The 14,213-nt window shown below is 39.3% G+C and overlaps 1 protein-coding gene across 1 annotated transcript in view; it reads left to right on the top strand.

Annotated features, from left to right (window-relative positions):
• The window catches only part of OFD1 (OFD1 centriole and centriolar satellite protein), a 35,080-nt gene that overhangs the window by 17,143 nt on the left and 3,724 nt on the right, over positions 1 to 14,213 (top strand). Inside the window, 11 exon segments of the mRNA XM_003917416.4 lie at positions 227 to 272; positions 274 to 350; positions 2,325 to 2,398; positions 3,796 to 3,887; positions 5,192 to 5,381; positions 6,326 to 6,456; positions 7,002 to 7,113; positions 8,787 to 9,395; positions 9,762 to 9,888; positions 11,027 to 11,127; positions 12,443 to 12,553. Of these exon segments, the coding sequence (XP_003917465.2) occupies positions 227 to 272; positions 274 to 350; positions 2,325 to 2,398; positions 3,796 to 3,887; positions 5,192 to 5,381; positions 6,326 to 6,456; positions 7,002 to 7,113; positions 8,787 to 9,395; positions 9,762 to 9,888; positions 11,027 to 11,127; positions 12,443 to 12,553 (1,670 nt within the window).

Genomic DNA, 14,213 nt, shown 5'->3' with positions numbered 1-14,213 from the left:
ACTCCCCTCAGCCCAAAGCCATAGTCAGTTCTGCTAGTTTCAATACGCTGTAACTAGGTCAGTTCATAAAATACACTGAGGACTTCTGGCTCTTTCTTTCTACTTCCCAATAGTGATATCATGTAGCAGTTTTAGTCTGTTGAACTAGACACATGTGATTTTTTTCCTAAATTTGTTAGCTCCGCTATGGTAGTTTATTTACTTTTTATATTTTTGCTAATTTCAGGAACCAGAAGCTCCAGGAAGAAAAACATAAAAGCATAACTGACACGGGCACTTAGGAGACGGGAGCAGAATATAAAGAATTTTGAGGAGACCTATGACCGAAAGCTCAAGAATGAACTTCTAAAGTAATTGTTAAGCATTTTTAAATAACTGATATGTTTAAATTAAGTTGGTAGAAACAAAAACTGACGAAGTAGTCTGTAACTTAGGCAAACTTTAGTGTTTGGAAAAAAAATACATAGTTTTATCAATACAGTCAATCCTTTCCTGCATTTAAGTTAGGATAGTTTTTAAAATATAAGAGCCAGGTGTGGTGGCTCACGCCTGTAATCCCAGCACTCTGGGAGGCTGAGGTGGGCGGATCACCTGAGGTCAGGAGTTCAAGACCAGCCTGGCCAACATGGTGAAACCCCATCTCTACTAAAAACACAAAAATTAGCCGGGTGTGGTGGTGAGTGCTTGTAATCCCAGCTACTGGGGATTCACTTGAACCCAGGAGGCAGAGGTTGCAGTGAGCTGAAATTGTGCTACTGCACTGTACTAGCCTGGGTAACAGCAAGAATCCATCTCAAAAAAAAAAAAAAAAAAAAAGTATAGAGATGTACATCTTCTGTGCTTCTTATGGCTTCTCTAGCATTTATTGCGGGCTGTGTTTTGCTTTAATTTTCAGTACACCTTGTGACTTGCTCAGCTTGCATAGTTGATAAGCTGTAAAATTGGAATTATAACCACTTTTAATTATCTTTTTCTCTGCCTCACTCATACAGCCCCAAGGATGGGGGTATCTAACCATATATAAATTACACTAATGGTCATAGTATTTGTCAGTGAACATGTGCCTCGTATTTCTTCAAGATTCAGCAAAGCCAGAATCAAAAGAGCTAAAATTAACTATGTGAGGCAAAAAGTGATACAGAGAAAGGAAAATATGGACAACTATGGTTACTTTGGCTTTTCTGTAGTCTGAGTTTTGTGTATCAGTGAATAACATCTCAGTGCTACGATATTATGCCCATGTGGTAACATTTCTCTTCAGTGTGTGGGAAAGCATGTGGCACATAAAAAGTGCTTAGTTAATTTTTACTGTAAATGTGTCGCGAGGAAATGATTCAGCTCAGGTGGTCTGGGCATTTCTTATTTGGCCTCTTTTATTCCCTTCCTCAATTTGTCATTGATATTCCATTACATAGTATTGCAAAGGTTTCTTGAGGTTATCCTTTAAACAAATTCTATTTTTAAAAAATATGGCAGCTTTTGTATCTATTGATTTTGAAATGATGTATTTTACCCACACCTTCTATGTCAGTTTCTATACTAAAATAGCTAAAATGGAAGTGTCTGCAGTTGCTGAATTTTTAGGAATAAATGAATTAAAGTATGTGTGTTAATTTTACATAGTTATGGAGCTAGTGAACTATTTGGTACCATTGTGACAGCTTCCACAGGCTGCATGGTGTCTGTCTGGCTTTGGGAATCCTCATATGACTTTGGCAGGTGTTGGAGTTTGGAGGCTCTTCACCACAGGAGTGCTTCTATTTCCTTTTGGAACCAAAAGGGCAGATGGTAACAGCTGGGAAAGGGAAGTGAAACGGTGAAAATGTGCCTTTTGGTATTGCTAATCCGGGTATAATGCCCTTGGCGGTTGGCTCTCAGGACTGCGCTTAGTCTCTGAGCACAAAAGTTCTTACCTTGGTTGGGGGTGGGCAGATGGTACAGGTGGATTGGAAGTGACTGTCTGATTATCATTTGGGATTGAGTCTGTTGTGTGCTGTGTAAATTTAATTTACCCCTTTGCTCTTTGTGTCGGTTGAGACCAACTGAAAAGTGATTGTTTTCAGTAAATAACCTTATGATAATACGACCCTTCATCTTGTGTGATTGAGTTTTGGGACCCAGTTTATAGGATCGAGGAAGGGTTTTACTGGGCATTTTATGTTCAGAGGTCATACCCTGGCTTTAGTATTGAGGACTTTGAAGTTTACACATTGTCATGTTCAGCGCCCTCAGGTGCTCCTGTGCCATAGATAAGTTCCTGCACTGATAACAGTCTTTCCAGAAAAATGACTGAGGAGCTCATATTTAGTCATTCTGATTCTCAGGTATCAACTTGAACTGAAGGATGACTACATCATTAGAACTAATCGACTGATTGAAGATGAAAGGAAGAATAAAGGTGATGTGTAGGGGGGAAATAAGCTGTATTTTTCAGTTCTGCTGTAGGTTATTAGCTTCCCAAGTTGGGCCTGTTCCGTATTCTAAAAAATATAGCTTACACTTCATTGTTTCTACAAAATTACATTTTTGTAATTTTAATTTTATAAATTAAAAAAAAAATTGTCTTCACTGCCTTTTGAGAAACCTTCATGTTTAATAATTTGTATATTCACAAAGGCCAGTGATTTATCATGAATATTTTATCCAACTTTATTTCATATATTTTGATAAATCTGCAATTGTCAGGAAAGTAGCAGCAACTTACTGCCATCAAGTACGTATTACTCCTAACCATGAGAGACTTTATTTTTCACTTACGGAAAACTTCAACTTCTCTGTCCCCTGTGACCTAGTTTCTTATTTCTTTTGCTTCTAATGTATTTTTATGCTTTACGGTATTTTTACTTGATGTATAACCTTCTGAACTCTTGTGTACATTGGCCTGAGACTATGGAAGTTGAATAATTTTTCAATCTTCAGATGTTTTACATTTCAATGTATTTCTAGGAAATTGCTGCAACAAGAAGTTGAAGTTTTGGTGGAAATTTCAAGTAGATTCTTGGGAGTAAACCAGGGTTGGGTAGTTGATGTTGACCCAGATACCCGATGTGTGGCTACTGTCTTTTTTTTGTTTGTTTTAGAGATGGAATCTTGCTCTGTTGCCCAGGCTGGAGTACAGTGGCACAATCTCGGCTCACTGCAGCCTCCGCCTCCTGGGTTCAAGTGATTCTTGTGCCTCAGCCTCCCAAGTAGCTGGGACTACAGGTGTGCGCCACCATGCCCTGCTAAATTTTGTAGAGACAGAGTTTCACCATGTTGGCCAGGCTGGTCTCGAACTCCTGACCTCAGGTGATCCGCCTGCCTTGGTCTCCCAAAGTGCTGGTATTACAGGCATGAGCCATTGTGCCCAGCCTCTTTTACTATCTTGTGGAGACTAATACTTCTTTTATGGATTAGTACCATTATGTATATAACAAATTATGGTTTGATGATATACCTACATAGACTTGTGTTAGATGAAGTGAAAACTACAAAATACTAACTACAATATAGTAACAGACAGATCTTTGTCTTCAAGGAAGTTAAGAGCTGTGAGTATTAGGGCTCTGTGCTTTGAGCAGATGGTATAACTCTGGTTAGCATGTGTAGCAAGTGGAATTTCACCACATACATGACAGTTATAGCTTCACATCACCTGTTGGGTAATAGGGTTTATTTCTTACTTGCCCCCTACCTCTGCTATTTGGATTGTGAAATAGTGGTCATTAGGTCTGACATACTGGCCATAAATATTAAATGGCTTTTGTATTCACTAGGAAAACATTATGGTGTTTAATTGGTGGGCTCTTTTTTCAGAAAAAGCTGTTCATTTGCAAGAGGAGCTCACAGCTATTAATTCAAAAAAGGAGGAACTCAATCAATCTGTAAATCGTGTGAAAGAACTTGAGGTAATTGTTAAGCATATTTTTTGAAATAGATTTTAAGCAATATATGAAATTTTAGTCATACATAATTTATCCTAAGTCATCCTCTTGAGGTGTTTCGACTGCCATTTATATGGCTAATAAGGTGATGGCTGAAGTTAATTCAACAGTTCTTAATTTCAATCAATGTCACATAGGAAAGCGTAGATAGAGCTTTGGGTCCTGGAGTCCTGCTTAAATCCTGTCTGTGTCTCTAACTGATTGTGTGTCACTAGGGAAGTTCTGTGACTGCAGGTTCCTGAGCTGTAAACTAAGATGTTTTCCACATTATAGGGTTGTTGAGGGAATTCAGTTAGCTAACTTACGTGCCTAGTTCATAGCGGGTGGCCATTACTGTTAGTTTCTACATCAGCCTGTTCTCTCCTTCCATCAGCAGCAGGTAAAAAAATTCCTGTCATTACATTGTTATCTTACAGATTAAAACAAAATGAGGTGCATTTTTCACATATCATTGCTTCTTTACTTTTCTATTCATTCATGTGCTTGCTGTCTGAAGGATGAAGCTGGAACTTTAGGTACTTACAACATATTTTGTATATAAAATTTATTTTAGCAACTTTGACTTATGTGAGAACTTTGCAGGCTTTTGTACTCAAATATGGTATATATTATACTAAGAAAAGGGAAGCACTTCACAACATGTTACAGAATCTTTCTTTCTTTCTAGACAGTCTTGTTCTTTCGCCCAGGCTGGAGTGCAGTGGTGTGATCTTGGCTCACTGCAACCAACTTCCACCTCCCAGGTTCAAGTGATTCTCATGTCTCAGCCTCCTGAGTAGCTGGGATTACAGCCATGTGCCACCACGCCCAGCTAATTTTTGTATTTTTAGTAGAGATGGGGTTTCGCCATGTTGCCCAGGGTGGTCTCCTGAGCTCAAGCAATCCTCTTGCCTCAGCCTCCCAAAGTGCAACGATTACAGGCGTGAACCACCATGCCCAGCCATTTTTATCTTACCTTTTTATATTTAAAAAATATATATTGCTATGATGGGTAATTGTTGTTGGGTTCTTGGTTGCCTCTGGAAAATGGGATGATAATGTTAGAAGGACTTGCTTCATGGGATGGTGACCTATAAAACTTCTGCCTCAACTGTAGGGCAGAAGATAATTTTCGTTATTGTAGTTAGAGTCTTACTGCAGAGAGTCAGACTTCTGTCCAGTGACCTTAATTAAATTGTGACACCATGCTTAAAGGAGCCTGCCAGCTTTTACTTTTGCAGTACTGTAAAGTCATTATTCAAATGTAAATTTTCCTTTTTGAATTTTAGCTTGAATTAGAGTCTGTCAAAGCACAGTCTTTGGCAATAACAAAACAAAACCATATGCTGAATGAAAAGGTTAAAGAGATGAGTGATTATTCACGACTAAAAGAAGAGAAACTGGAGCTTCTGGCACAAAATAAATTACTTAAACAACAACTAGAAGAGAGTAGAAATGAAAACTTGCGTCTCCTAAACCGTATGCATTTTTCTTTTTTTCTGACTTGCATGTTTTAGTAACTTGTATTAGGTCAGTATTATAAAACTATGCTTTGTACTTGTATAAGGTAGGGGGGGCTTAAATTGGGAAGATTTGTAAACTTAAGATTCTTGGATTAAATTTATATTCTTGGATTAAATTTTATAAATTTAATTCTTGGATTAAATTAAATTTATAAAATTAAGATTCTTGGATTAAACTCTGCAAACCTGCTTTAGGTGGTATCAAGGCTTCCCTTGCCCTCTCACTGGTGGCCAGTGGGGACACCAGCCTCTACATACAGTAGCTCTAGGCTGGCCACTGCCTCATGGCCAAGTGAGGTCATAGTGCCTGTGATGACCTCTTCCAGGTGCTCTGCACCACCTCCCTCTCTCCAGTGCTGAGAATTTCTCCCTCCCCTGATTCTCAAGGCCCAAGGAGCGCTAACAGTGTGGCTCTGTTACTAGCCCAGGGAACTCCACCATCCTTTGTGCATACCCTGAATAAGTCAACCTTTATTAAAGGGTTCTTAGATGACCTTGACTGTGACAGCCATCTGCCTTCTGCTTGGATCCCAACTGCTGCTGTCAGATGCCCAGATCATATTGGATCCCAGGGCTGTCATCAACAGGTAGACCAGATAGAGAGCTCCTTCTGTGCATGGTAGAGGAGAGAAACAGGCTTTTAGGTTAATTTGAGGATTTGAAAGAGTTCTTTTACTTGGAGTAGGGCTCCAAGGGTAATAAAGTTTGCATTAACATGCACTAAATTCTTTTGTTGTGAAATTTGAGAGTCAGGATTGCTCTGAGCTCATTTGATAGACTTATTATCATATTTATTGCGTGAGTACAAAGCAAAGGAACACTTTCAAACCCCTTTAACAGTTTTTGTTAAGTGAAATAACTTAAGGTTGGTAATGACTAGGATTTTTTTTACCTTGTTAGGCCTAGCTCAGCCAGCTCCTGAACTTGCAGTCTTTCAGAAAGAACTACGGAAAGCTGAAAAGGCTATAGTGGTTGAGCATGAGGAGTTCGAAAGCCGCAGGCAAGCTCTGCATAAACAACTGCAAGATGAAGTGAGTATTGCTCTTCTTCAGTTCTAGTGTGATGCCAGTACACTTCATAGATATGTAAACTTGCCACAAGTCATACTAGTGTAAATCAGATTTATTTTAACATCAAACATTACTCTCCCAAATATGCTAAAGGTATCCTTTCTCATCTGAGAAAATTTTGCAGTGATAATATGACTTTATATTCGTAGTAGTAATAAAATGGAGAAGAAAGCAAACTCACCTAAATATAAAATTTTCTGAGTGCCTGATGGTACCCACTGTTATCTCTCGATTCTCACCCTGAGAAGTATTACAAACATTCACTGTGTCTTCTGATTTCTGCCTGCATGCCCTAGAGTTCTTTGATATGACTGAAAAAGATGGTGAAAAACTTGTTTGTTCTGCTTGTGTTTTTTTTTTTATAGGGACCCTCTTGTTTACTGTCATAAAGCTTCTTGAAATTGGCAGAACAAAAAGAGTACAAACATGATAAGAGAATTTTTCCTTTTGAAGCAAGCTATGATTTGTTTTACATGGATTTCTTTTCCTATTCTGAATCTTTTCAGATTGAGCATTCTGCACAGCTGAAGGCCCAGATTCTGGGTTACAAAGCTTCTGTAAAGAGGTTAACTACTCAGGTTGCCGATTTAAAATTGCAACTGAAACAAACTCAGACAGGTTAGAGATATTTTAACCCATAAATATTTTTGTGTGTATAAAGCTTCTGGTGTCTGTGAAAATGTAATGATCATAATTTATTGAATATTAATTATTGTGTTAGAGGAAAAGCCACAGAAACATGTGTCATCTTAGAAGTAAAACTCCTTATCCACTTTGGTAATACCATCTGGATAATCAGCAAAAGTGACTTGCTTCATAGGTGCCTCATGGCTTGGGAGAGCCTCATGCCCCAAATGGGAAAGGCATGGTGGTGACATAGAAGTCCCCACATTCATTCTAGGATTTCCTTTTTTATTTGTAACCCCAATGTTAACACCAATTCAGTAGTTTTACGGATTCCTTGATAGATATATAAATATACAGGACAAGCAGGGTGGTTTAGCAAAAAGAACATTGCCCTCAGAATCAGAGAACTGTTCTTCTTTTGGACCCCAGTTTTGAAGTTGTTTGACCTTGGGCATGTTACTTTAACTTCCTTGGGCCTCAGTCTCCTCATTTGTAATGGGGATAATAATACCTACTGAGCCATGATGAAAAAGATGAAATGAAATGGGTTTCAGTCCAGTACCTGGGACATAAAAGACACTCAGGAAATGGTTATTGGTATCATTTTATTATTGTGTCTTCACTGTGGATGCATCTCTGCCCCTTCCTACTTCGTAAGAAGGATATTGAAGTTTAGATACTTTCTTCTTCAGTTGCTTTCAAGCTCAAAGAAAGTACATACGTGTTACCAGTTCAACTAGGTCTGAGCCTTCCTCATTCCCACCTGCATTCTTTCCTTATCAGCTCCTTGCTCTCTTCTACCAGCACTTGTTTTATTTTTATCTCTACTCATTTCTTTTTTCTGTTCCTCATTTTCTTTCAATTCTGTTTGCAAAACTTCTCACAGCTGAAGTCATAGCAGTCTCCTATCAATAAAAAATAGTTGAATGAGGATAGAACCCTTTCGCATGCATGTGTTGCCGAGGGCAAACTTTTTTCTTGCAGCATCACAGGGAGGCATTGCAGGAGAGTGGGGCACACGCACTGGCTTTGCATTAGGAAAGCCCAGTAGCTCTTAGACCTGCTAACCGTGTGACCCAGCCTCAGTAAGCTTTAGTTCCCCCATCTGTAAAATCGGAACAGTGAGAGTTCCTTGACCACAGTGTTGTTGTGAATGCAGGTCCTCACTTCCTTATATGAAACTCAGGCCATATGCTGTGGATTTCGCACTAGCCCTGGGAATTCTGAACAGCATCCTATAGTAAAACACATTAATTATTTTGCAGTCAACTGTATGAATATTCATGCTGGGATAAATAAAGATTATAAATGGGTTTACATCAGTTCAGGTCAAACTTTTCAGCCAAATGAGTTCAAGTCTGGTTAGGCTTTGCCACCAAATAAATTATGAATAAATTTTCAGTTCTCAGAGCCTTGTGGATTTCAAAATTGTGCATAATGGATTCTGAAATTATATCGTGTTACAAAAGACATATGAAGCTGTAGGTGGTATAATAAGCTCTCAATAAATGTTAGTGGTTATCATTACCATGGCTTCAGAAACTTTAACGTGCAAGTTTGTCCTTATTACTTTCTTCCATTTTTCAAAAAAATAATATTCTCGAGTATATTTTCTTCTCTGCCTTGTTCACTCATTTCTGAAATTTGCTTTTTGTACCCTGCAGCCCTAGAGAATGAAGTGTACTGCAATCCAAAGCAGTCTGTGATCGATCGTTCTGTCAATGGATTAATAAATGGCAACATGGTGCCTCTCAGTGATGAGATAAGTGGGGATTTCTTGAACAGTCCTTTTAAACATGAAAAAGTTCTAGCACGTATGGTTGCATCAAGGATCACAAATTGTCCAAATGCATGGGTGGAGGGTAGTTCCCCTGATTCTGACCTTGAGTTTGTAGCCAATACTAAGGCAAGGGTCAAAGAGCTTCAGCAAGAGGCTGAACGCTTGGAAAAGGCTTTCAGAAGTTACCATCGGAGAGTCATTAAAAACTCTGCCAAAAGCCCACTAGCAGCAAAGAGCCCACCATCTCTGCACTTGCTGGAAGCCTTCAAAAACATTACTTCGAGTTCCCCGGAAAGACATATCTTTGGAGAGGACAGAGTTGTCTGTGAGCAGCCTCAAGTGGGCACACTTAAAGAAGAAAGGAATGACGTCTTGGAAGCACTGACAGGCAGTGCAGCCTCGAGGCTCCACGGGGGCACTTCCTCCAGACGCCTCTCTTCCACACCCCTTCCAAAAGCAAAAAGAAGCCTCGAAAGTGAAATGTATCTAGAAGGTAAGCCACCCGCACAAAGGGTTGTGGGGTGCTCTGGAGTTGGGTAGCCACCCTGCCCACGACACGGGTTGCTGTGAGGGTCACCGGGCCAGAGTGGCAAGGTCTGGTGTTTGCTTGGCACACAGAACTGTTTAGAGAGTGATAGTCGCCTTTCCTTTGCTGCCTGTTGGTTTCATGCATTTTATTATTGCCACTGCAATTTAATTTAGTGCTTGAATCATTAGTTTTGTGGATCTTATGCATCATAGTTGGCTTTTTGTGAGGATAACAGTTTATTTTCAAACTAATAGAGCTCTTTAGAAACCACGTTGGTATCTTCTCCATGCAATTGATAATATTCTTTCCTTGGTTCTTTCTGCACCTTAGGTCTGAGCAGATCACACGTTGTTTCCCCCAGTCCTTGTCCTGACAGAATGCCCCTACCATCACCCACTGAGTCTAGGCACAGCCTCTCCATCCCTCCCGTCTCCAGCCCTACGGAGCAGAAAGTGGGGTAAGTATAATGTTCTGATTGATTAGCTTCAGCTGAATCATGTTATTTGCTGTATCAGCCTTCACTTTTTTTACTGGGTTTTTTTTTTGGAGATAATTATTATAGATCATGTGGCAGTATAGAATTTGCAATCAGATTGCAAAATGATGTGTCATTTTTGAGAATCATCTAAATTACCTGGAGGGAAAAAGATTGTTTTTAGCAAATAAGTGAATAATGCTTATTTGCTAAACTTGATATATGGACCATGCAATCTGGTGTAAATAAGCATCTTCCTGGTTCTGTGAATAGACTTGGTTTATTAAGATAAAAAACAAATGTACAAAATCTGAAAGCAAACAAATGGAGGTTATTTCTAAAGTTGGAACAATTTTACACATCATTAAAAAGTCATTTAAAAATATTTTGGCATTGAAATATAAACAGATAAGGTTCTGACCTGCATATCATTGAAATAAATCCAAATGTGGTAGTGGGCTCTGGAGTAGAGTATGATTGTTGAAACAGGAAGGAGTGGATGTTTTTAGAAACAGGCCACTGGGTCAGCCAGGCTGTGATTTGAGTGATGAGCAGACTCCTACCCATACCTGGGCCCCACAGCAGAGAGAACTGACTCCTTAGTTCTGGGCTCCAGCCTGGGCATCTGCATGTTAATGTAGTTATCTGCCACATGGGCCTGTCATGGTCCTAAAGCTTTTTTTTTTTTTTTTTTTTTTTTGGTGATAAGCCAAAAGGATAAGACACACACATGCTGAATTAGGGCACTTTGCTCACTCAAGGTTGTGGTATTGCATCTTCAGCTGGTTCATGCTGATAGTATGCAGAATTTTTTTTCAGAAATGTTTTATGGTTATTTCCTAGGAATAGCATTCAGAGTACAACATTATTCTTTATTAACAACTGTAGTATCTACTTCACAGCATGAAATAGTTACAAGGAGTAACTGAGTAAACAGGTATTAATTGCTGAGAACAATGCCTAGTGGTGGTGGTGAGGTGGAGCTATTCTTTACAAGACAAAGAGAAAAGGAATTTTGCAGAGCCTTTTCTTGAGTCACAAAAGGCTTTTTGTCACCTTGTGCTCTTTGGTTTTCCATTATTAAAACTTCACATTCATGAATTTTATCCTTCCAATCTAGTCTTTATCAAAGACAAACTGAACTTCAGGACAAAAGTGAATTTTCAGATGTGGACAAGCTAGCTTTTAAGGATAATGAGGAATTTGAATCATCTTTTGAATGTAAGTTCAAATATAAGTATCAGTTTTTATAAGTTGAAAATCTAGAAAGCTTAGTTTTGGTGAAACGTATCCATTGGTTTAAAAAGAAAAGCAGTTACAAATTGGGTCATTATTATTTTGTGATACAACCACAAGTACAGATGTATCACCTCATTTTTCTCTCATGAAGATTTTCATGCATGTGTCTGTTTACTTTTTAAAAATTTCAGTATGACTAATAATTTCAGAGTTTGAGCTAATTTTTTAGCTTATAAATGAACTATTAACATCAGATTTTAAATAATTATCAGATTTTAAATAAGTGATTTTTCTTAATTTATTTTTACCTTTTTATAGAATACAACGTTTATTTATATTTTTTTTGAGATGGAGTCTGTCTGTGTTGCCCAGGCTGGAGTACAGTAGTCTGACCTTGGCTCACTGCAACCTCCCTCCTCCTCCCAGGTCCAAGCGATTCATCTACCTCAGCCTCCCAAGTAGCTGGGACCGCAGGCACACACCACCACACCCAGCTAGTTGTTTTGTATTTTTAGTAGAGATGAGGTTTCACCATATCGGCCAGGCTGCTCTTGAGCTCCTGACCTCAAGTGATCCGCCCGCCTCGGCCTCCCAAAGTGCTGGGATTACAGGCATGAGCCACCGTGCCTGGCGTAAGGACGTTATTTTCTAAATTTACTGATTCTGTTGATTGCCTCAGATTTACAAAACCTCATTTTTAGTAAAAGAATGGAGATAAAAGAATATTAAGAGTCCAGAAACTCGTGTCCTGGCTATGGCTCTGCCTTAGACTGTCTCACTTTGTAGCCACTTTGTAAGTGTAAAATAAGCATGTAGAGCCTATCATCTCTAAGGTTCTTTCTTTATATTTGTATATAAGCTGTTGGTTAGCCTTGTAAACTTCATCTTCAAATCTGAAAATGTAATATTTTGAACAGTTAAATGAGAGGGCTTGGTAAATTTTGTGAATATTTGTTAAAGTCTTTGTGTTAAATCATTGTTAGTTTAATGGAATTCAAATGATTATCAGCAAGCCAATTGAATTCTTCACTGTCACTGGGTTGATTTTCCTGTTGGGTAACGAATCTAATTTTGTAAACAAAGTTAATTCTTTCAAGTACAAAAACACTCTGACAAGCAAATACGTTGGCAAGTGGTTATGTTGGGAACTTCATGGAATCCTGTTAGGAAAGGGCACACCCAGTTACTTTGGCTTCAGTTCCCGTTCTCCAGTCAGTTGCCCCCACACTGCACTGCCCTTCTTTGTCTTGGTGTTATTATTAAGGACTCATGGGATAATTGTTTGTGCCTCATGCAGCTGCAGGGAACGGGCCAAGGCAGTTGGAAATGGATGGGCTCTCTCCTGCCGGGGATATGCCTCATGTGGATGCTGCTGCAGCTGCTGTGCCCCTCTCATATCAGCACCCAAGTAAGTTCTTTTTTTGAACTAACAGTCAGCAGGGTCGCATACTAAATACCAGTCTGTGTGCTCTGTGAATTATTTCATGTATCACTGAAGTCTTCTTGTAGGTGTAAATTAGTCAAAATCTTGGGTTGGGGAGTTATAGTGGCATTATATTGTTAACAACATTTCTGAAGTAATTCCCACGTGAACATGTAAAGACAGTGCTGAGGAAAGGACACGTTGGAAGAAAAGGCTTCTCATTTAGCTTCTCAGGCCAGTTGCTTAAAAAGTGTTTTCATTAACTCTTCAGTGCCTGGAATAGTAGTTGGACTTTTCTCCAAGACTCTTCTACAAAAACTGTTCCATGGGGACCTTATCATTTTGGGAAATCACCGTGAAAAATTGAAGTAATAATTAACTCCTATCATATATCTTTAATGTGATTGTAACATTTAAATATTATTTATTTTTCTATCTACTTGTTTCCTTTGTGTCATAAGAAATTAGGACAGAAAAACTTTGTATTTCAATCTTCGGAAAAGCTATGACACCAAGTTAGCTTAGCACTAGAGGAAAACTGGCCATCAGACTTCTCTTGTCTGGCCCACTTCCTCTTTCCTCTTCTCCAGATTACCTACTTCCCTCACTGGGGGTGAAGGGAGATGGCAAGAGAGCCATGGGAGCTTTGTGCTTTGTTCCAGGGCTCAGCCAACAGCCAGGTCCTTTTCTTCTTGGACCAAGTGTTTAATCCTCAAAGCTGAAAGGAATTTTCTCAAGTAAAGCCACCTCTTAGTCCCTCCCAAACATTGGAAAAACATCATACCCAAAACATACCCAAAACCCGTTAGCAGTTTCTTGATTTTAGTCATGGTACTCAGGAACGTATAAAATTACTGAAAGAGGCAAGAGATTTTGAGAGGGTTGATTTTGCTGATTCCAGAGTAAATCTGCTTTGGAAAGTGTTCAGTGAGACTTGATCTAGAGCCTTCTCTCTGCTGGGCACTTTGCTCAGGGCTGAGCCTGTAGCTCAAGCCCTCACCTTCCTGGATTTCTAGTAGGGGAGGCAGATAGTCAGCAGGCCATCACCCAGGACCGCAGCAGGGAGGGAGGGACTAGGGGCCGCGGCCACAAGAGGGAGTGTCTACAGGCACCCATTTGGCACAGACCTGAGCGAGGGAATACAAATAATGTGATAGGATAAGGGAAATCAGCTGAGTAACTAGGTGTTCTGCCACTGAGATGCAACATAGATTATAATATTGGCTTTAAAAATTATTAAGCAGCATGGTGAGTGACATTTTGGTTATTGAGAAATTGTTATATTTGTCATTTCACCTCTTCATCTGGGCACAAAGGGAATTCAAAAAGTCTGAAATCTGGTGTCTCAGAGGTGCCCCGTGGACATACTTCCTTTCTTTCCCCTTGTGTCAAAGAGGTTTCTGTATACTACCCTGCAACTACCAAATATACACCAGAGCAGAGAAGCAGCTCACTCTTCCTCTTTATTTTGTAATTGGTGCTTAAACAACATTCCTATTTTGAGATTACTATTCCATATAAGAGAGCGATCTTGTTTAGGAGTAACCATTTTTTCTTCTAGCAAGGAGGAAGTTGCATTTCTGCCTGTGGAAATGATCAACTATCTCCTCTGGTATTTTAATTTCATGAGAAGGATTCAGAAGAG

This window comes from Papio anubis, chromosome X (assembly GCF_008728515.1).
Source record: "Papio anubis isolate 15944 chromosome X, Panubis1.0, whole genome shotgun sequence".
NCBI lineage: Eukaryota > Metazoa > Chordata > Mammalia > Primates > Cercopithecidae > Papio > Papio anubis.
This window is presented reverse-complemented; position numbering and strand designations above follow the sequence as displayed.